We start from the raw sequence: 22,412 nt of genomic DNA, 5'->3' as shown, positions 1-22,412 counted from the left end.
TTTGATTTTGCTGTTCTGTGTAAACAACTGTAATGAGCTTTGGTTCTTCTGTTGGAATGGAATGAAAATGTTTAGTTGTGGACCAGGGTTCAAACACTGAAGGAAATCTGCTTTTTGTCAGAGGCCTTGTTGGCATTGTAAGCTGGACTAGATATTCTGCTGTTCCTTAGAATTGAGATTTTTATCTTTGCTCTTCCCAGAAGAGAGAGGCACAAGAGACATCTGCAGATGGTTTATGAATATTAAATTTATTACAGTAACAGTTTACAGTACAAGGCACATACTGATGACTTACAATCAGCTTGCAACACTTGTAACTAAACAGCTGCATAAATTAATACAGGTGCATCATGTACAAGTTGGAGGGAATACTTAGTTCTGTACAGCTAAAACTCCAGTTTAATTCTCTTTAAAAGGCAAAGATAGTCCTAATTTATCTATTCATTACTCCCTTTCACTGTTCAGAACAGAGGGTAGGATATACTTGTGGTAGATGAATGGAAGGTGAGCTGAAGAGGAGGAATTTTTTTGCCTCAAAACACTTTGTAACTGCAGTGCAGCTCATTTGGTATCAATATAAGTGGTTTTTATACAAAACCAGTGTTTAAGGTATGGCTACTTGCTGAGCTACCTGATACATATTTGTTACTTTACATGTTTTCAGATGGGTATGTAAAAGGGAAAAAAACCCTAATTGTATAAATAAACCAATTTCTCAATATTTCATCCACTCAGCTAAATAAAAATACTAAAAAATGAACTTACCATAAGATATTCAAACCAGTACACCATGTAACAAAAAAGTAATGAGGACTAAACTGCCTTTCAAGTTCAGCATTTAGAGAATGAAAACATGGATTTATTCTATCTTTGTATTATTCAGGAAGAGAAAAGCCTTTTTAATCTACATTGCTTTTTGTATCTTCAAATAATTCTAAGGGTTTTCATCCTCTCTCAGTATCTCAGGACTCAGAGCACATTGTTCTCATGTTTTAGCTGTTGCAAGGCTCGTGTTACTGTCAAGGCTTCCTGGCTGACTTAATTCACTCTAAAATGTGATACTTGTTGGGAAGTCTCTCTGAAACCTACCAGAGAGCCAATGTCTGTCCTATGTCAATGTCTTAAAAATTACAATTTTTTTTTTTTTTTGTTAGCTGAACACCTGTCTGAAGAGAGAAGAAACTGGGTAGGGTTTTCTCCTTTATTTCCTACACTTTGCTGTTGGATACACACAAATACCTCATCTTTCTTTGACATTTCATGTGTATTTTTTCAGTTAATGAACTCAGAAAATCAAATTTTTGGAAGAAGGTTTCAAATACACTTGAGGCATAAGCTACAAAACTTTCCCATGAGTAACTGTCCAGTAAGACAAATCTATTATGTTTTTCTAGTGGCAGTTACAGAACACATTCCCTTTTTAAAAATAGTTCAGGAGTCTAGTTCTGAAAGAACAGTCCTTCTCCCTCTTAAATGATTTCCTCATTGGAAGTTGGGATTGAGATTTAGATGAACTCAAAAGTCATTATCCAAAGTGGAAGAGGAAGTGGGAGCGGCCTTTCTCCAGGTACACAAAGGGGGGGAAACTTTGGCAGAGGTGATGGAAATGTTTTCAGAAGGCAAACAGAGCATCCCTGCTTCCCTCTCATCTGGCAAGTGCTTCATACCCAGGTAAACTCCAACAGGTTCCTTAATGCCCCCTGCTCTGGCTGCACAGGGAACCTTGGCAACTTTAGCAAAGGGATACAGAAGAGACTTTTATGCTCTATTTTATTTTACTTTCATCATCATCTATGTGCCAGAGTAAAAATACACTGCAAGTTTGTACATGAATGATGCCTGCTAGTGTTTGTCTGCACTTCCACTGCAGCAGAACTGGTGTCCTCCAGGGGCCAGGGCATAAAAAGTGTGTGCATGTTGTGTAAAGAGCTTAGTATGGACATGGGAGTTAATTAATGTGTCAGTGCCTTGAAATTTAATATAAATAATTCTGATGAGAATGAATCCTGCTGAACTCTACTCAGCTTCTTGCTAAGGAAAAAAAAAATTCCTCTCCTTTTCTTCTTCACCTTGAAAACCCAATGCAGTCCCATTAGAATATGAGCTACTAAACTTTCAAAGTAGGTTTGGATAGTTGTAAATGTACTTTTGTCAGCCAGCCAAAAGGATTAATCTAAATTTCTGTACTAGGAAAGAGAAGGAAAAACCCACAGGCTCCAACAAATTTTGGGGGTGAAATTAACTGTAAAAAAAAAAAAAAAAAAAGTGGAAGTGAAGCAGAGAAAGAGATTGTTAACATTGCACGTTTTGGCATCAGAACTCAGAAAGATTCAGTGTTGGTCTGTAGGTCTGCCAGGACAGTGATTGGTTATGGAAACAGTACAGTAGGTGCTGGCAGCTTAAGTGCTTGTCAAGTAACTCACGATGAGTTTTTGTGGCTCAATTAGGTCTAAAGGAAAGTGAAGCCTTAAAGACCACAACAAATGTTTTTGTAAGTTTGGTGTTCTTTTGCAAGAAAAATTAGAAATTGTTACCACCTACAAACCAGAGGAAATTAAAAGAAGGTCAACACTACCAGCTGTGTGTGCTGCTCAGCATTTTTCCTCTCCCTCTGTCTACTCCACCACAAACCTAGGGAACTTCCTATTTTTGTTTTCCTAGCTTATAAACCCCTGCATTACTCGAGTAACGTATGGTTATCAGAAATATTTGTGCATTTTCCCATGTAGTTGAAGCAAGTAGAGAACCTTAGAAGCGAATACGACATTGCCCGGTACGAACGATCACACGGAGGGAGGAGATACGGGAGCACTGCCACACACTGGGGGTCTACACCTAATCCTGCCTTGCCTTGCTCGTCCTGGAGGGGCTGCTGCAGGCGCTCGGTGCCACTCCCGGAGCAGGGATGTCCCCTCGTGTTTCCAGAGTGAGTGCTCAGTTCAGCCTGCTTGGAAGTGCACTGTAGATGTCATTGAATTGCTTGGTTAAATGTGCTGGAGGTGTCACCTCTCCGGATGGTGCCGGCGGTGCAGCCTCTGTGGAAAACTCCGTTTGTTGTCTCAGCTGGAAGGGTGGTTCTTTTGGGGGGAGAGGGTGGGGAAAGTAACATTTTGTGCTCCTCTTCCCTCCCCCAGAACCAGGTCAGCTTATACTGCGTTCATGCGGATGTCTCCAAAGGGAATTTCTGTGGCTGTTTCTGGAGTGATGCTTTTCAGAATACGCTGTTGGAAAGAAATCAGTATTAGGAATGGATTGGAATTTGATTTTAGAAGCAATACATAACATGTCAGCCATTTAGAAAGAGAGTAATAATAAAGTATGACTTTGAGTTACACCTCTTGAACTACTTAGGAGTGTTTCAGGCCTCTGTTAGCACAATGAAGATGGAAAGTGCTATAGAAGTACACAGCAGGATTTTTAAAATTACTTATAACATAATTGGAATCAAAGCTTGGCAGATGTAATATTAATGCTTTAAGACTGCAGTTTACTCAGATACACTGAGCCAACTAAACATATTCTTTATGTACTGTTATTTATTTGAACTTAGAAGACATCTCAGTATTGTCATTATAGATTTATGACAGAGAAATCTTACTAAATGTGTGTGAGAAAAAAAATGCTTTTCTTACACATACACACCAGAAAACCAGCCTTGCATGGCCTCATTTGCTTGGCTGGGGGATTTTGAGTGTCTGGGGTGAATTTCAGGAAGACTCTTTAGTTCATCAGAGCTTAAAAAAATACTCAGTGCATTTTATAAAAATTTGTCAGCAGCCTCAGTAAGAACTAGGAAGATTTGTGAGAACGGGAAGAAGGCAATTCAGGAACAGAACAGCCAGTCATGATATTTTTTTGGAACCACCTCCTTCCTAATAGTCAAACAGAAGCAACAGAGCATCAGTGATACCTCCTTGAGTGTCCCTGGGGTGATGACCAGGCGATAGACCATGTAGATGGGGATGAAGATGATGGAGGAGGTTCCTATGCAGTAACCCACAACTGTGGTCCAGTAGGGATAATCATAATCAAAAAGCCTCAGCTCAGGAGGGTTGGACAGAAAGCTGCAAGTGACGAACTGAAAGAGAAAAATAGGACAGTGTGAATATGTGGATTTTGATGGCACACACTTTGGGAATCTCTGTGTTCCAGCATAGCACTGAAATAAATAGAAAATGAGTAGGACTCAAGATTAAAAATATGTTGACACTGAAAAAAATCCTAAATTACATGAGTAGATTTAAAACAAATCAACAACATATCACAAAACAAAGACCAAAAGGATCCTTCCCAAAGCAGATGCTGTCTGTACTACACTGCTCTCTATCAGAACAGGAAAAAGAAAAAATATCAGCTCAGTTACTGCTGTTGATCATATTCCTGAGCATCATTCATGACTGAAAAATTCCTTAGGAAACAACAAATGTTTTTAGTTGAATATTACAGGAATAATATCTGTGACTGTCCTGGGAAGGATTTCTGATTTTTTTTTCCGGAGTATCATCAGAAGCTCAGGATTTACCAGCAAAACTTCTGTACAGAAATGACACCCTACATCCTGAGCTTTCCTTATTTTAGGTGAGTTTCCACAGGGAATGCAAACAGCTCTGCCTGGTAACCACATCCCCAGAGCTCTGTGCCTCTCTGATTATTTTGCTGGTTTAGGATTACAAAGAGGACAGGAGTATAAAAATTACTGTGGTGTGACATTTTTATTTATAGACTTCTCTTTCTAGGGGTAGTAAAATGAAAGTCTGTTAATTATACCTTGATCATTACAAGAGTTTTGGATTCACTCTGTAGGTCTTAAATCTACATTCTGTGCTTAATAAACTCCTTCTTGACCTGTTCTGCTCCCACTAAGGCCAGCCAGAATAAAAGATAGTGTGAACTAATTTTGAATCAGGAAATGAACACTTTATGTTCAAATACTGTTAATAACACTGCCAAGCCAAACATTGGGACAGTATTTCCAATCCTGTATAATAGATTTATAATGGTTGTAATTAACTGCTGTAAATTTTAAGTGGAATATTCTAAAGTTGTCCATCAGCAGTTGCTGAGACAGTGTATTTACTTATCTTGGTTTTCCTCCTCTGACAGTATTTTTCGTCAACTTTTATTGCTTCATTTTGCTGAGGTAAACATAAATCACCAAAACAAAGTAAATTTGTTTAGCAGAGGGCAGGGGGGGAGTTATTCAGAACCCAGACTTATTCAGCTAATTCAACTACAAAAATCCTTAAAACTGTGATTTAGTAACAAGACCTTGCAGCATTATATTGGGTTTTTCACTAATTGAGCCTTTTTGGTTCAACAAAGATTGTTACTAAAGAACTTCACGAGAGGATTCTGAATTCAGCTTTTAGAAGTCTAAGGAGCTGCATTGTTCAGTGATGATTTTCTTGTGCTGGAGAGAAAAAGCTCTAAAGAAAACTCACCAGAAGGAAGAGGGGACTAATTGCAACCCAGCAAACTCGCCAGTACCAGCCTGGGGCAGAGCCCAGCATTTCTTTCACATCGTTGCAAAACTGGGTGATGCCTGTGGAAACAAGTGAGAGGACAGAGATAATGGCAGATCTAAGATTTTCTGAAGTAGATACTCCACACTTTTTTATGCCCAGCAAACAAATTCATAATCTATCCCAGAAGACCATTTTATTCCTATAACTCTTAATTTTACTAAATCCTTAATTATTCTGAATTATACCTCCTGTTACTTTTAGATGCCTGTGTGCTTCTGTCAGAGAGCAATTAATACTAATTCTCACTGCTTTTAGTTATCAGCGAGTTTGTAAAAAGCTGTAAACTTTTTTTCTGGAGACATGGGTGGTTTTATCTGCAGAAACTGAGGCAATGCTGAGCTGCAGAAGCTCAGGAGTTTGGATCAGGGGTGTTTGGAGGTACCATAGAACCAGAACTGAGGCCATGCTGAGCTGCAGGAGCTCAGGAGTTTGGATCAGGGAGTGTTTGGAGGTACCATAGAACCAGGAGTGAGGCAATGCTGAGCTGCAGGAGCTCAGGGGTTTGGGTCAGGGGTGTTTGGAGGTACCATAGAACCAGGACACAGCCACTGCCTCCAGGAACACGACGGTCAGGACAGCTGGACCCGTGGCATATTCTTCAAACAGCTTCACCACATATGCTCCTCCCTGGAAAAGAGATCAAACTGTCAGTGTCCCCAGGATCCAGTGATGGCAATCCTGCCCTGCTGCTGCTTGGTACTGCCTTGGCTGGAGCAGAATGTTCATGAGTGGGAAATTCAGCCAGTTCTGTCATTTTGGGGCTGTTTCTGCCAGGGAAACCTTGGTGAGCTGCTCACTCTCTGTGGACACCACTCACCTTGGGGGCTGCCATGCAGAGAAGGTAAAATCTGCTGGCATTTCTGGCTGGATTTTAGTGAGCAAAGGAGATTTTACAGGATGGCTTTTTGTATGTCCTCTTCTTTCTCCACCAGAGATCATAGCTACTGAGCAGCAAATAAATAAAGTGTTCCTTTGCTTTATTTCCATTTGGGATCTAGAACCATGAAGGAGGAGACCTCTTGCAGAGGAACTCAGCATCCTTTTACAGCAAACACTTCACATAAGAAGGAAGTTACACATAAATGAGCAAGTGGAGTGAAACATGACAGGAAAGCCAAGTATTTCTTTTTCCCTTATGATTGTTACAGTCATTATTCAAAAATTGCTTGTTAAGAGAATGAAATCCACAAGCCCCATGGGAACTATTTGATGTGACTAATGATGATTTCTGCCTTGAAACAATGAGGAAGAGCCAAGAAATCCATTACTACATTATTTTTTGAAATTCAAAATACATTTTACACATTGTGAAGATTATAGTAACTATTCATGCTATTTTTAAACATGGAGCTTTTGGAAACAAGAAATAAACCACATAAAAAATGTGGCTGGTTGTCTGATGACTGATGAGCAGCATCATTTATGATGTGTAGCACATCATGAGTTGCAGTAGGATCATTTTGCAACATATTTCCTAGTGAAATACCATTCACATTTATTTCAAGTAATAGATTTCTAATGCATGAATAAAACAGGCTGGAGGTTCAATCTGATTTCTTGAAACTCTCTTCAAAAAATCACTACCCTCTCCAAGGTGTCATTGGCAGGAAACTGCCAGTGAGGGGGGCTAGGGGTGGCTGAAATACTCACAAATGTCAGGGTTGCCAGCGACCCCAAAAAGCAAACGATGGTCAGACCAAGGACAAACAATTCCCTGCGTTTGCCCCAGACATGTGGGAATTCATCCAGGACTCCAGTAATCACCCCCTCTAGTCCTGCAAACTGAAAAGCATGGAAAAATCACTGGAAAATAGAGGGCAGTGTTACCTGCTGAGAAGTATGTTTGAGTGCTTAAAGGAGTGTCACAGCATTGAAACATTGGTGCTCTGTTCTGCTGTAGAATTGGTGTGGGGTTTTTAGACAAGTTTTTCCTCCTCATTTTTGGAACTCTTTAGGGTGGAGATTTAGTGTTCAAGTATCTGTGGGAATGCACTGTCATCCAAAGGCAGTCCTGGGCTACAGGCACCAGGATGTGGAGAAATGAGAGGTGGTTCAGTAGGACCAAGACTGTGAAATCAGCTGAATTCAGCCCTGCTGAAAGGAGCTGGTTCCCCACCTGTAAAACCAGACTCCCATGACAGTTTTTTAGTGTATTTCCAATTCCCACCTTTTAAATCCAATTTGTGGGAAAAAACCTCCAGATTTTCATAATTGCTTTGTAAGTTTACAAGCAAGAAATTAGCCTGGAAGGCTGCATTCAACCAGGAGTGTATAAATCAAGGGCTTTGCTTGTATTTCAAGGTCTTATTAATTGTCACAGCATGACAGTGACAAATCACTTGATTATATTTAAACCTGTTCAGATAAAAATTGGAGTGTCTGTCTTACAGAAGGCACCTGGTGCTGCAAACACCTCAGTGCCAGTGCAGTGTTTATAATTCTGTTTCTGTGGTGCCTGAGGAGGTCAGGCTGTGCCCCGAGGCTCTCCCCTGCTGGCTACTCACCGTGCTGTCCAGCCCCAGCGTGAGCAGCATCAGGAAGAAGATGATGGCAAAGAAGGTGGAAGCTGGCATGTTTGCAATGGCCTCTGCATAGGTGATGAAGAGCAGGCTGGGTCCTGGAGCAGAGAGTTGGCATCACTGTTAGCCAGTGCTGCTGAGGGAAGGGCAGGCTGTGCACGGTGTATCCCAGGGGAAAACTCCTCCCCCCAGGCTGCTGGGCCATGTGCAGTGACCACCACATCTGTGAAACTGCAATCTGGCTTTTATTTGTGGGATTTATGGGCTGGGTTTTTTAGCTGTACTGTGTAACAGTGCCCAGTAAAGTCAGCATCCTGAATAATATACAAAATATTTCTCATCACTTGGGCTGCTCTCGATCTAGAGGCACAAATACAAACATATTCTGTCTTAGAAGCAGTTTGAGATGTGTGTGAAAGGTTAACCTACCAGTGTCTTTGGCAACCTCTGACACATCTTCATTCCTCATCTCAGCCATGTATCCCAGCACGGTGAAGATGACAAACCCAGACACAAAGCTGGTCAGGCAGTTCACGGTGCTGGTGACCAGAGCATCTCTGCAACAGAAGACCTAACTCTCATCAGGGGATCTGCACCTGCTAGAAAGGGTTTAAACCTCTTGGTCTACAATCTAGACAGACTCCTAGAAAAGCTAGAGGAATACAAGGGAAAAAAACAGCAGCAGATTTGAAAGAAAGAGGAAAAAAACCCAATAACCCATGACTACTTTTTCTTCTCAAATCCATACAGATGCTGTAACATCAGTCTGCCACTGGATTGAATGCTGGCTGTATCCTGATGTTGTAAAAGAATAGGAATTACTATGTGAATATTAAAGAATTTAGAATTTTATTTTAGAAGTTAGAAATTGATTTATTTTTTTTTTTCAGGTAAAAAGGAAAAACCATAAATTGCCTTTCTGTTCAAGACTATGAAGTTATTTTCTAAGTGACTGCAGAGATTAAATAACTACAATGTGATGGTTTGGCAGGGGTTTAGTCCATTTTGTTGTGGCAGGTTTCTACATTTTAGACCTCTTGCTATAATTAGTAAAAAATTATCTTACTTTAAAGTAGGCAACAGAGGAGAAATGCTTTAGATTGCAGGTCCTCTGTTACACTTACTTCTGATTCCTGTATACACAGGTCTGACAATTTAGTGCCTTTCACCCTGTTTCTTTTTCATAAATACCCACAGTTATATTATTTAACTTGATTTTACTTATAGAATAAGGTAGAACTCACTGGTAGCAGTTGTTGTGGAATTTGTTGTAGCTGGCATAAGCCAACAGGACCCCAAAACCTGGTCCCAGGGAGAAAAAAATCTGAGCTGCTGCATCCACCCAAACCTGAAAAATATTGAAAGCCAAAAAAAAAACCATTACATGAAACAGATTGAATGAGTTTGGCATATTCAGAATATCACTTAGGTCTACAAAAGAGTATTTCTCTGGTCTGCCTATGTCCTAGTCCTGATCTAACAGACACTCTATTGAGAGAGATGTTGAAACATGGATGTTTGTTGTAGAACTGTTGTGGCTGTTGCACTTCAGACAGCATCTTAGATTAATCCAGTGAATTGTCTGTAATCGATTTCACACAAGTTTTGCAGTGTATAGAGAACTTTCTCCCCATGATTTTAAAGTCTTCCAAATCTTCCTCCAAACTCTGTGTGCTGTGGAATAGTCCTGTGTTTGGCAATGTGTCCTCCAGGCTATGTAGACTTCTCCTGGATTTATGGAAATCCATTTGGCTGTGTGGATGCAGTTCTGGTTCTTGGGGCTCAATTCTCAATTCAGCATTGTTGTAGCTGTGACAGATGCAAGTGTGATGATCTTGTTATGAAAAGCGTGTTGTACTTGAAAAGTGGCCACAGCCCTAATGAGTAATGTTCTAAAGTACAATATCAGCTCTCTTTCTGAAGGTGAAAGTCCTCATTCATTTATTCTCTTTTGATTGAAACATGGAGTTCATTACAACTCATTTCTAATATTCTCTCCCATCGTGTGAGGCCATCCTGTATCACCCAGACAGAGCTCTGTCATCACCCAGCACACAGATTGCAATCTGCTGTCCTCAGTCCAGATACATCCAATACAATATCAATGGCCTTTATTGCTTTTTCAGAAGATGTGGTTCCTTATTGGAGATGCTGCTTTATCAGAGACTGGTGTCTTTTCATTTCCTCTTCATTCAAAACTCTCCATATCAGCTGGGCAGCAGCAGACTTGCAAACATTGGAATTTTTTAATCTTCGTGTTTGTAGTATTTATTGCTTTGGGTTTTTTCCATCACCCTCCTCACCAGACACTTTCACAGGCAGTGAAGTGAGCACAGCCTTGAGCCTGATGGATCCCTTGTCATCCACAGAGTTCAAGGCTGGATCAGACACTGGAGAGCCTGGGGTTTGTTGGTTAGCTCAGTTTGTCCTCATCCCTGCTTTCCTTTCAAATTTTGGTGGTGTGTGCAGGCCTGACTGATTTATTTCTCCTCCACAGGCACTTGCATAAGTTACTGGGTCAGGGTTTCGTTGATGTCCGTGGGCTCATCTGCCAAAGCTTGTTACAGGATGGAGATAGAGGTTTCTGCTCCAGTAACCTGCACTATTTAAATAGGGGCAGCTGTGGACACTGTAGGGCTGTACTCGTCCCCTTAAGCCAAAAAAATGTAGCTGTACCAGTTGTTAGGTTCAATAAATTCAGTTTGCTCAGTGTGACTCTCACAGGGGAAGGATTTTGTTCCAGTGTAGGAGCACTCACAGCTTCTCACTCAGTGTCAGTCGTGGTAGAAAAGTGTTTGTGAATTGTTTTCTTCTAATCAAATCACTCATTCTGTTCAACTCCTGTATGGGAGCTCTGCCTTTAGTTCAAGCTAAATTGAGGGTGGACTCTAATCTTTAAAATTCTTTATAATTATGGAAAGAGCATTGACTCAGGCTCTCAAATCTATGCTAAGACATCTGTTCAGTCATGCTCTATGTATCTGTGGTGGTACACACATGGATAGGTTGAAAGCAAATCTCTACCCTTTTACAAAGTTTTTTACCTCAGTGGCCAGGAGTTTCTGCCAGTCAGGTTTCAAGTAGTAGAGGACACCTCTCCAAGCCCCAGGCAAAGTTGCACCTCTCACCAGCAGGACGAAGAGGATGATGTAAGGGAACGTGGCAGTCACCCAAACCACCTGTGAGGGAACATGGTGAGAGCGTTTGCCACAGGTAGAAAGTTAACAGAGATAATAAGAATTAGTTAATCATATTATATCTCTTAGCATTTATAGCATCTTCACATGAGCTTCTCTGCAGGTCTATAAACAGGCAGTTTGCACATCTGTCCCCTTTCCATGGCAGGGTTGTTCCTGCCCAGACAACAGTCGTGTCTCTTATTTTTGTTCTTTATTGCTTGGATAAAAGTAGCAGTCACTGTACATCGAGTGCTCCCCAAATACATCAGCCCAAAATCCCTGTCATGGAAACAACCTGAGCTGACCCCCTGACAGTTAATTGGCTCAGGCAGAACTGCCTCAAGACAGGTTGATGGATGTTGCTTTTGCATTCACCTTGCCAGATGTTTTGACCCCTTTCCAGATGCTGAAGTACACAATGGTGAAGATTAACAACAAGCAGAGGGTCAGTTGCCAGCTGATGCCCCCCAAGTCATCCAGCCCATTGGACCTGTGCACCTGCAGAACCTGGCGGCTGCAAGAGGAAAGAAAAGCACAGTAGAGATGCTTTTTAAACAAATGCTTACATTAAATGTGCATTTAACAGTCCCATACTATGATCTGAGCATTCCAAGGAATCTTGAGATCTTGATAAGCAGCCTTCAAAGTCATGACATTTTGGCTTAATTTTATTTTAATTAAAAGTTCTATTAATGGTACACCAATGATGATAAGTGACAGCAGACATTAACTGAGAAGCTCCTAAAGCACAGACCACCCCCCATACACCCTCAGCTTGCACCCCCCTACAAGAATCCAGTGATTTGAAGAGGGTGCCATCAACAATCAGCCCTGCTGCCCTCCCAGGAAAATCTTGCTGGTGTCCCAGCAGTCTGGCTACCACCACCATCCTCACTTACATGCACTTACGTATAAAATTCTTCTGCAGGAGAGGTGGAGTGCAGGGACCAGCTGACATTGTCCTTGCTGAAGTAGTTGGTGCAGTTTCCTGTGTTCCAGGGGTTTGTGCAGCTGGTCCAGGGCAGCTCCGCCGTGAAGGAGGAGATGAGGTAGTAAAAAGCCCAAGCCATGATGGTGTTGTAGTAGGAGGCTACGTAGAGATCTATGATACAGATGGCAAAGCCAATTCCTGGGGAATTAATTGCAAATAATTGCATTCAATCAGTGTGAATTTAAAGCAAAAAAAGAGAAAAGGAATTGGTTGTCACATCAACTACCATTAATAACTGTCTCAGGCAGTCTGCAGGGGGAACACACACCCTCCCAAGTGTTTAGAACACTGGCATTTCTTGTGACTTCAGGAATACTCTGATTCCAGCAGAACATCCTTAATGAAGACAGAACATGCTTATAAAGAGATTTTTTCTATGGGTCCCTAAATTTCTGCAATTTAGAAATAGGCATCTTGCAGTCTCAGTAAATAAAGAGACAAGATCAGAGCTACAGCACTGGGAATAAGAGTAAATGAGGATATAGGACAATTTCTTTTTTTCTTTATAATTTTAGGCTTGGTCAGCCTCTGCCTAATCATTTTGAGTTGCATACTGTATGTGTATGCACACACATGTGCAGGTGTACCTGGAATTTTAGGAAAGCTTTCTTTGTAAAGTAAAAATGTTGTGTAGAACAAGCCTTACTTGGCTTTATGAGATTTTCTTTTTTTCCCCTCTCGAAATGTCATCTTTATAGGAAAATTTTCCAGTTATTCAGAAAGTTCCATTTCCCTTGGTTACCTTTGAATATAGGACATATTTTCCTCCAAATGGAAATACAGCCATTCCTGTGGTACTGTCCTAGTGCTAATTCCATATAGAAGAGAGGAATCCCTCCAAAGATGGCCATGATTGTGTAAGGAATGAGGAATGCTCCTGCAAGAGAGAAAGCAGATGATTGTAACTCTCAACAGACTTCTCCAACAGTACCAGCATTCCATAAACAGGAGTTCCTTTTATCCCACAGGGAAATATCCCCTCCCTAGCCAACACACCACTGAATTACTGTGGGATTTCTCATAAGAGTAACTACTCAGCAGTGTGAACAAGAAGCAGAACTCCTCACATTTCTGCAACACAGGATTCACCAAGACTCTACTGACTCTCACAGCTGTGAGATGGGTTACAGATAAAACTAGTAATTTCTCCAATAAAATGCCTTTGTTACATCAGAGAGACAAAAGTCCTTTCTAAGATCTCCTTGATTAGATTTTAGATTTATGTTTTGTCTCTTATGTCAGTGAGTCAATGACCCAGCTTTCCTTATGAGTTGGTTTAGACATGTTTTATCAGATTTTAAAATGCTCCTTGGGAAATGGATTGAGGTGTTGGAGTGTGGGTCTGCACCTACCTGGTTCTCAGCTTCTAGTTGTGCTGTGCTAAACAGCTTTTCTGCTATTATCCTATCCCAATATTTAGGTTTTTCAGTGAATGATTTCTCCTTGGTCATTTGTTATACATGATATCTTAAAAGCCACTAAATCATCCATTTATAAACCAAGAAATTCAGCATTAAGGAACAATGAACAGGAGTGGGCACTGACCTCCTCCATTTTGATAGCAGATGTAAGGAAATCTCCACACATTTCCCAGATCCACTGCATATCCAATGACGGAGAGGAGAAAGTCAATTTTTTTACTCCAGGTCTCCCTGTCCTCCAGCTCCATCAGCTGCTGCTGAGCTTCAGCCCCACAGGTGGTGGATGTGGTGGTTGTGGTGGTGGTGGTGGCTGCTGGGGCCGTGCCCTGAGCATCCTCCACCTCTCCATTGCAGGGACCTGAGCTCTGAACCCCTGAATAACCATTGGAGATCTGAGCTGCCTCCCCTTTATCCCCCTGGCTGGGGTGGACTTTGTTGCCATCCTCCACCAGCCGTAGGGCAGATTTAGGGTTCCTGACCAGAAGTCCGTTCTCTTTACAATCTTCTCCTTTGCTACAGTCTGAGACATCCTTCTTGGAAGTCAGGGGCTCTGTCTCATTGCTTGTGGCCTTTTTTTCCATTTTTTTCTGAGATTTGTTCTGGTCACTGGCAGACAGGCAGCACCACAGAGTCCCTTTGGGGTTTGTCTTCCCACACCTTTATTCCCAGCACTTTTAGAATTCCTCTTCCATACTTAAATCCATCAGACTGAAGGCACAAGCACCATCTAAGACATGAAAAAGAGTTGAAAATCCATTACAAGGTTTACTGGTACTGGTAATTTTCAAGTTACAGCCAGCAGATTCTGTGATTAAAATACAGAGGTAATTAACCATCACAGCATGCAACATGAATCACGGAGCAGATAATCTGGGATTTTGTCCAGAGAAAAGCAGAAAGAAATCATCCTCTGACAGCAGAACCTGGTGTACCTGGATCACACCCTCTCAGGAGGATCTGCTGGACTTTGTGCATTGCTGGACACCTCACACCCAGTCACAGTCCTGCTGTCTTCTGGTATCACCTTCTCTCCTCCTATCTGGACTCCCAGTTTGCAAACTGAAGGCAGAGCTTAGTGGGACTTTTATTTTCATTTTCCTAAGTTCATCCTGTGACTCATCCACTCATCTTGTGGCAATTTCTAGATTCACCAGGTATGAAGGAAAAATAATTCATTAAATAAATATGAGATAATCATGGATATAAAAATCACATTTCATGACCACCTTTCTTCAGAAATTCTACAGCTCTGTTTAGCAGCAGATGTAGAAGGCTTAAAAGAAACTGAAGAAAAATATTTAAATCCCAGTGGTTTTGCATCAACCTACTTTTGATGCTCAGTCAACACTAGTAACAAGAACAGGTCATAAACTTCAATTTGATTCCTCTCATTTAGAGCTAACGTGTGAGTCTAAAGGACAAAACTTGTCCCCGTTTTTATCTGACTCCCTGGGCAAATAAAAGCATCTTCCATTCTGTTTGGATCTGCTGACACCATGGTTCCAGCCCTGGGAAGGGTGGTGGGCACTCCCCCTGTGCTCCTGCCCAGTGCCAGCAGAAAAACAGGCACTGGGACGATCCCTGGGTTCTCTGCCCTCTTCATGTGCTAAAAACAGAATCCAAGGGAAATAAACCATCCTGAAATAAAGTATAACACAATTAACTTTTCCTGCAGAACAAAGATAACAGAGAAGGAGCTGTGATTCTGTGAGCAGGTTATGTTTTGTTTTCTGCTGATCTGTTCAGGTAATGTAAACACTCAGCTGCCTTTACCCAACAAAACCTTGGAACAGGAGCTGATCCCCTGTGCTGTAAATTCCCCAGGGCAGTAACCCTGCTTTATTGCTAGCGAAGATACACACAACCTACAGCATGCCAAGATCAAATTACTACAATTATACCTGATTTTTTTCAAAGCATTTTATCATGGTAGCAACTGTCATTGTCACATCCTAGCAGAAAAAAAATAAGCATTATTTCACTTTCGACTGCAGGAAAAACTAAAGTAGAGAAGGGACATGATTTGCTTATTTCTAGAATTTGCTGATTATCAGAGCTATTAAAACTGGAATTTTTCCCAGCTTTCCACCTTTTGCAAAGACAGTTTGTTAAACCTTTTCTAAACATTTCCCAGTGCAAGCAGAAAGAGAAGCAAAGTTATTGAGCTGCAGAGCAAACAGGAGGATGCCTTTGAGATAAAAGTCACTTGAAAATGTTGCATATAACTTTCAGAAATCTTTAGTTCTCCAGGCTTACATTCTGTCTCTACCCAAATAATCTTTTTTGTCATAGAGCATGCAGTGCATCATTAATGGGAATTCTTACATGAGCAAGTGCTTCGCTGCTGTTAATTAATCATCCACAAAGATTGAAACATCTTCAGAGTTCCAGAGAAAAACACCAGGGCAAAGAACAGGAGATTCTCTTTTACCTGCAGGACTACAAAACCTGAATGCCTTTGGAGTCCAAACCCTTCCAAATGTCCCAAAAGAGGTTGTGGAGATGGAAGCAGCCTTGGTGGCCACACAGAAATCGAAGGGAAGGCCACAACCAGTCCTCCCCTTGTATAGGGCATGGTAAATACCAGGTGGGAATATGGAAAAGTAACCTGAGCCCTTCTGGACTTTACACCTCTCACTCATAAATGGGAACGCAGTAAAGGATGTTGATTTAACTGCATTATCTCATGGGACTGATTTTTCCATGCCTGAGCCTTAAACTCTCACTGTGTTTGTAGAACACTTTATTTCTGCACATTTTTCAGTGCTTTACTGAGGGGAGGTGAAAGAGTGTTCCAAGATCTGTGACCACCAGGATCATTGTCCATCCAGACCTAAACACCTTCTCCTGTTCTTCTGCACACCACAGGATTAAAAAAAAAAAAAAAATCACATTATTTGAAATACTTTGATAGATTTTTCAGTAGTTCGAGCCTCAAATATGCAAAATTACAGCTGAAATCTGAACTGTTTCTTTCTGAACAAGAATTACAGCTCGTCAGCCATCCTGGGAAATCTCTGGAGTGATGAAGTTCACAGGGGCATAGTTGGCACATGCAAACAGAACAGTTTCAGATTATTTTATTACACCATAAAAAACTGTGGGAGAACGTACATTTTTCTTTGCTTTGCTACAAATCAAGAAAAAAAAATGAATTGAAGGGACTGTGAGCACTACAAAGAGTGTAAAGAGCTGCAGAGAGAGCTCTTGGGGTTGGGAAATAAACACCAGGGGAGATATCCAGGGGAAAATGACCCCCATAGTGAAGGATTTTGCCTACCTCAGCCTCCACTTCTTCTCTGCACAGATCCCTAATTCAGGTGCTCGAATGCTGACAGCAGTGATCTCAGAAATAACAGTTTATTACCTGTTTTCAATCTGGGCTGTCACAAAGGTTGCTGTTACATAACTGCACCTTGGCTCCTTATCACCCCTAATTAGCTGCCAGAGAAAAAGGGGAGATAAAAAAGGGAAGAAGACAGAGCTCTGTGCTTTGGTTTTCCTTTTGATCTGTGTTTGGCAGACGTGACTTTGCTCCTCTGGGAGGCCCTGGTGCCCTGAGCTGGGGCTGTTCTGCAGGGCAGCTCCATCCAGGAGTACGTGGAAGGTGCCAGCCCTGAGAATGTCACCCTCCCTGAGCAAAGGGTGGCTAAAGAGGAGTCACCCTGGAGTCCTCCACAGCTATTCCAGCTCTGATGAAAACATTTGGATGGATAATTGAGGACATGTGTTTCCACACGCTTGGCTGCAGCCACCAACGCAGTTCACATCGGCCAAACATTAATTAAATTCTATTTATCTATCTCCCACACGGAGATTAACTTGAACCGACACTGCAGATGTAAAATCCCTGCATATTCCTTGATGCACAGATCCGGCTCTTTGGCCTGTTGCAGAGCAATCCTCGAGGAGCATCCCTGGCCCGGAGCCCGGCTCCTCCCGCTCCGGTGATGGAGCATCTCCTGTTTATTCCTGGAGGCTCGCAGTGACCTCTCCTGGCAGTGCGGGAATCCCTCGCCTTTCCTCTGCCACGGAGTAAACAACTCTTCCCAGCACCACCTCAACGGGGTTTTCCTGCTCCCGGCATTTTTTAGAGGAGGAATTGGCTTTTAATGTGCAGCAAAGAGCAGATGCTGCAAGGGAGGCGAATCTCGAGTCACCGGGAGGCTGCTGGGTTTGAGGTGGGGCTGCAGTGCCTTCCCTGTGCCTCCCATTCTAACTCTCACAGTCGCAAAATTTGTGAGTTTGTATAAATTTCACTTCACACAGACGATGTTCTTATTTCGTGTGCTAATTCTGTGGAAATGGGGAAGCAGCACTCGCTGGGCTACAGGAAAACTCAGGTCCCACCTTCCCTCCCACTGCTCCTCCATCCTCCCTCCTGCCTCCATCCCATCACATGCCGGCACTTGCAGGGAATTGAAGCACTTTAAACATCCAGAAGACTCAGCCCAGGGTGTTGGCAAACAGAATCAAACCCTGGGATGATTCCTGTTAACTTGACCTAAATCTGACATTTATCACAAAGAATTTAAGGTGGGTAAAGTTACAGCTGCCTGACTCACAGGACACCTTGCAGCTCACCCAGGCAGTTTGTGCACAAATGGAGAGAGTCCAAGGACATTACTTTTATCTCAAATATCAAGCGAGACGTTTGTATGACAAGATGGGAATCACTCACCCCGGGCAGGACGGGGCTGGACCTGTTCTCACCTCTGTGACACAAATGAGCCAGAGAGGTTTCGTGACTTTCCTCTCAGTTTGCACAGGTCAGGAGCAGCCCTTAAATCAAAGTATCATGGAATAGATGTCCCCATACTGTGAGGACTTCTTAAAAATTAGAAATTTCAGCCAATTAAATCCATTTCTCTCAATTACAATGAATTTTACTTGCTGTGTGTCATACACAAATCATATTTAGGTTCATAATGCTAAAAAGAATTAGTGCCTTCTGATGTTGGATGTGTTCACTTTTACTGATTTCTTTTAAAAAGGAGTACCCAGAATGTCCTTTCCTGTTAGCTCATTAGCAAGTGTGACAGTTTGTATTCCAGATTTCAAAACCTGATAATCATAAATACTTGGGAGCCACAGAATTGGGACAGCAGGTGTAAAGCAGATCTAAGCTGATATCTGGACCATCCCTCCACAACAGAAAAATGATTTATTCAGGAAATTTTTTTTAGAAATTCTTTTCTAGTTGAAAAGAATGAAAATAGGATTTTGATAAAGAGTGATCAAAACCCACTGAAATTAATTGCCCCGTGAATTGTAGCAGGTTTGATCCCAGTGCCAGTGATTTTAAATGTTACAAAACTGGGTACTTTGGCACAGCACTGTGACCTGGGAGTATTTTAAGAGGAAACTTTGAGCATGCAGGTGACAAAATAAACCCTTTGTGTGGATGTTTGCAGGGCTCCAAGGGCTCCCTCACATTCCTAGTGAAGGAGAGTGAACTGAGCAAGTCCTGCTGGTGAGACAATGGCACTCCTGGGAGAGTCAAAGGCTGCTGCCCAAAGAGTGGCGCAAGGAGAGGTTAACTCCTGTATTCCCACATAAGGCTAAACATGGGTGATATGGGAAAAGAGTGAGCACTTTGAGGGAAATATAAACCTGCACTGGGAGTTTTATGTTACAACCTTGTCCGTGTCTCAGTCTGAAAGTAAAAAGTCATCAGGAAAGAGAGATTTTTACCTTTACAATTCTGTTGAGAAGTCAGGCACTGTAGTGTAGTGAGAATGCTGCCAAACTGGTGTCAGTCATTTAAAGAACAGGGAGGAGGGGAAATGCATTTTTTTTTGGCTCAAGAGTGTCTGTGTGTAGTGCAAGGAAACAGATAAGCTTGGAGGGGTTGATATTGCTTTTGTATTCTTCCTCCAGTTATTTATATAAACATGAAGGAAGGGCCATAATGCAGCAAACATCACTAAATAAATGGAGCATCACCCCTTGGTAACAGATGATGTTTCTCTGAAGGGGATTTGTTAATGGCTGTCTCCAAATTACAGCCCTGAATTCGGGCTCCAAGTTCTGCACAAGTTCTTTATGAAACATTTATCCCACAGGCAGGGCTCATTGTATTTTTATCAGTTCTGTAAGATACAGAGCTGCAAACACACAGGTGGGGAAAAGAGTTCAAATATGAGCATCAGGAAGAGATCAGGACACAGAATTAATATTTCTTTAGGCTGTTACTAATGAAAACTCAGCAATTTATATTTCCATGGAGGAAAGCAAGAAAGGACTTAAACACACTGCACATTTCCATGTGTGGGAATAATTTTGGATTGTTATTACATTCTACTTTCAGGGCAGTTTTTCTTAATTTAACTGTCTGAAATTCATCACACTCTGTCCAATTAGAAAATGGTCACAACAGTCACTTGCTATATGAGAAGTTTGCAAAGTATTCTCCAAGAAAATTATGGTAAATTCATCATCATCAAAATCACCAGAAGATGCAGCCCAAGTGTTTGAGCCCTTCCCTGGTAAATGTCTGACAATTCACATTTAAAAAATGCCACAACATTTTCAAGAATCCACATCCATTAAATGTCTGATCCCTTTTCCCCCAGGCTTTCTTAATATATCAAAACATGTTTTCCTTGCCTATTTATATATTCAGTTGCATTGCATTCCTTAAATAAACTCTATATTTCTTAGCAAACTAACCCAGCAAACCAGTTGGTTTCAGTAAACATGATTGACTATAAATACATAGGACATGCTCTTCAGATTTTTTTACTTGCAATAAATCTGTCCCATTGAGTTCAATAATTTACTGTGCTGGAACCATTTACCTTTTAAAATACAATTTAATATGGTTAATAAAGCTCACTTCACTCTTTCAAAATAAATAACTGCCAAAATTGCATATTTTTTCTTATTCTGCCTTTGGGTTCTGCTGCTTTCCTTCATTTTTTTCCTTATAGTTTAATGCTGTTTTGTAAGCTTTAAATAACTTTACATCTGTAATGCAGTTATGTGGGCTGCCAAAACTCTTCAAGTTTAGATTGTCAGAACATGTTCTGCTCCAGGCATTTGACTCCCGACATTCATAACTGCTGGACAAGTGCCTGAACGTGACAGAGCAGAGCATGGAACAGCAGAAAAGAAATAAAATAAAAGGCACTAAAAGTTTTACAAACCCAAGGAAAACTAAAACAAAAATCAATGTATCTTTTTTTGCCCCCAAAGCTTTGCTGGATAGACAATGTTTTAGAAATTGTCAAAGACCTCAAAGCTGATTTAAAACCAAACAAAACCGACAGTAGAGATTGTAGCTTGCTATTCATATTTCAGATTTTATAACCGAAGTGGAAAGAGGCAACGAGGAGGGAAAGTTAATGAAACTCCAGCGCCTGTTGCTGCTGCAGGGGGTGCAGCTCTGAGGAGCAGCTGTCTCTGTGTCTGTCTGAATTTCATAGAAGTGCTGCAGACACCGCTGTGCAAAGACAAAATTATAAAGTTACCTGTGTTTGGGGTCGGTCTGAAGCGCTGCCCTTGGAGAGATCCACACTCGAGTCCCCTTCACCCACATTTACCTCAGCCTGGGCAGCTCAGCCTTGTGGGCAACTCAGCATCCTGGGCAGCTTTTTGTACACCAGTCCCCCTCACATGGTCTGATTTCCAGATAATCTGCTGCCAAAGAGCTCTTTAAGAATTTTTTGCGTCACTTTAGTCGAATAAACTTTGTGTTTCACCAGGGCTGCAGCTCAGTTTTCCTCCTAGAGGTGGGTGGCTACATTTGCCTGCTCTGATGTGTTCGGGCGAGCAGGATCCAATGAAGGCAGAGGCAGAAGGAAAGGGGAGCTTTCCTGGGAAGGGACAGTTTTGCTGGATGTTGTTATAAATATAAATAACAGGATAGGGGTGAGGATGGACACAACAAAGTTTTGAGGGAGTCACTGAATTATAAATTTATAGGTGGCTCTGTATCTCCTGTACAGGAGGATAGGAAGGACTGGGATATTATCACAATAAAAGAATAATTTCTTTTCAATAATGCTGAATAGTTGCATTATTCTAATAAAGAAATAAGGTTTGGTTTTGTTTTAAAGCTTGAAGCAGAAATTCTTTACGAGCGTTTTGCTGCCTCAATGAGCTCAACAAATAATTTCCTTTCTTCCTACCACTACTCCAAATACCTCACTCCACTTCTAACACTTTTTTTTTTCCTCCAGTGTTTTTCATCCAGGATTTCTTCATTCCTGCACTTAACCTCTTGTTTATAAAAATTCATAAATCACAGGTCAATGTCATAGTTTAGGTGGCAGATTTAGGAAAGAAAAAAAAAAAAAACGAGGTGGAAAAGCAGAATAGGAGCCAGTAAGAGTAGCTGATTGTTGGAGCAGCAGCTGTAAGCAGTTGCCAGTTTTCAGAGACTTCTTCCAAACAATTGAAAAGAAAATAAACTGAAAACTGAAGAGCTAATTTGCACTTTCCTCTGCTGTCCCTGTCCCTGGCAGGGCGAGGCACCTGCACCATCTCAAGGAGAGCTCAGGCATTGCAGTTACACACACGAGGGACAGACACGTCCTGAAATCAGATTTGTTTCCCATTAACTCCCCTGGGCACTGCGTTAAGGATGTTTTGTCAAACTGAGCTTTTTTCCTTCACTTGCTTTAGAAATTCATTGATCTTTTAGTGCAAATAGCAACATCCACGTCCTGTCTGCCGGGCTGGATTTCCCTCCTGTGTCCTGCTTTCCAAAGTAATCGGGATTGTATGTGCTCATCTCCACTGGCTGCGAGCAGGAAAACCCCCACCAGTTTGTC

At 41.6% G+C, this 22,412-nt stretch overlaps 1 protein-coding gene across 1 annotated transcript; it reads right to left on the bottom strand.

Annotated features, from left to right (window-relative positions):
• Positions 1-250: 250 nt before the first annotated feature.
• SLC6A4 (solute carrier family 6 member 4) lies at positions 251-21,381 on the bottom strand. The gene is made up of 14 exons (XM_083875333.1): positions 21,108-21,381; positions 13,760-14,362; positions 12,957-13,091; positions 12,133-12,352; positions 11,599-11,737; positions 11,089-11,223; positions 9,289-9,392; positions 8,474-8,601; positions 8,030-8,142; positions 7,176-7,307; positions 6,053-6,152; positions 5,442-5,542; positions 3,911-4,078; positions 251-3,221 (listed from the first exon to the last, which is right to left on the bottom strand). Exons 2-14 carry the CDS (start codon positions 14,214-14,216, stop codon positions 3,147-3,149), a joined length of 2,007 nt encoding a protein of 668 aa, XP_083731459.1. The 5' UTR covers positions 14,217-14,362; positions 21,108-21,381; the 3' UTR covers positions 251-3,146.
• Positions 21,382-22,412: the final 1,031 nt, after the last annotated feature.

The sequence above is a fragment of the Zosterops lateralis genome (assembly GCF_965231275.1).
Source record: "Zosterops lateralis genome assembly, chromosome: 19".
Taxonomy (NCBI): domain Eukaryota; kingdom Metazoa; phylum Chordata; class Aves; order Passeriformes; family Zosteropidae; genus Zosterops; species Zosterops lateralis.
Note: the sequence above shows the minus strand (reverse complement) of the source record. Positions and strands in the feature narration are given on the sequence as shown.

Excerpts from the sequence above, each read along its gene's own strand:
- SLC6A4 (XM_083875333.1), bottom strand. The coding sequence starts at position 14,216 with ATGGAAAAAAAGGCCACAAGCAATGAGACAGAGCCCCTGACTTCCAAG. Across the intron at positions 13,092-13,759 it reads CTGCTATCAAAATGGAGGAG|GAGCATTCCTCATTCCTTAC; the intron begins GTCAGTGCCCAC and ends TCTCTCTTGCAG. Across the intron at positions 5,543-6,052 it reads GGCTGTGTCCTGGTTCTATG|GCATCACCCAGTTTTGCAAC; the intron begins GTACCTCCAAAC and ends TTGTTTCCACAG.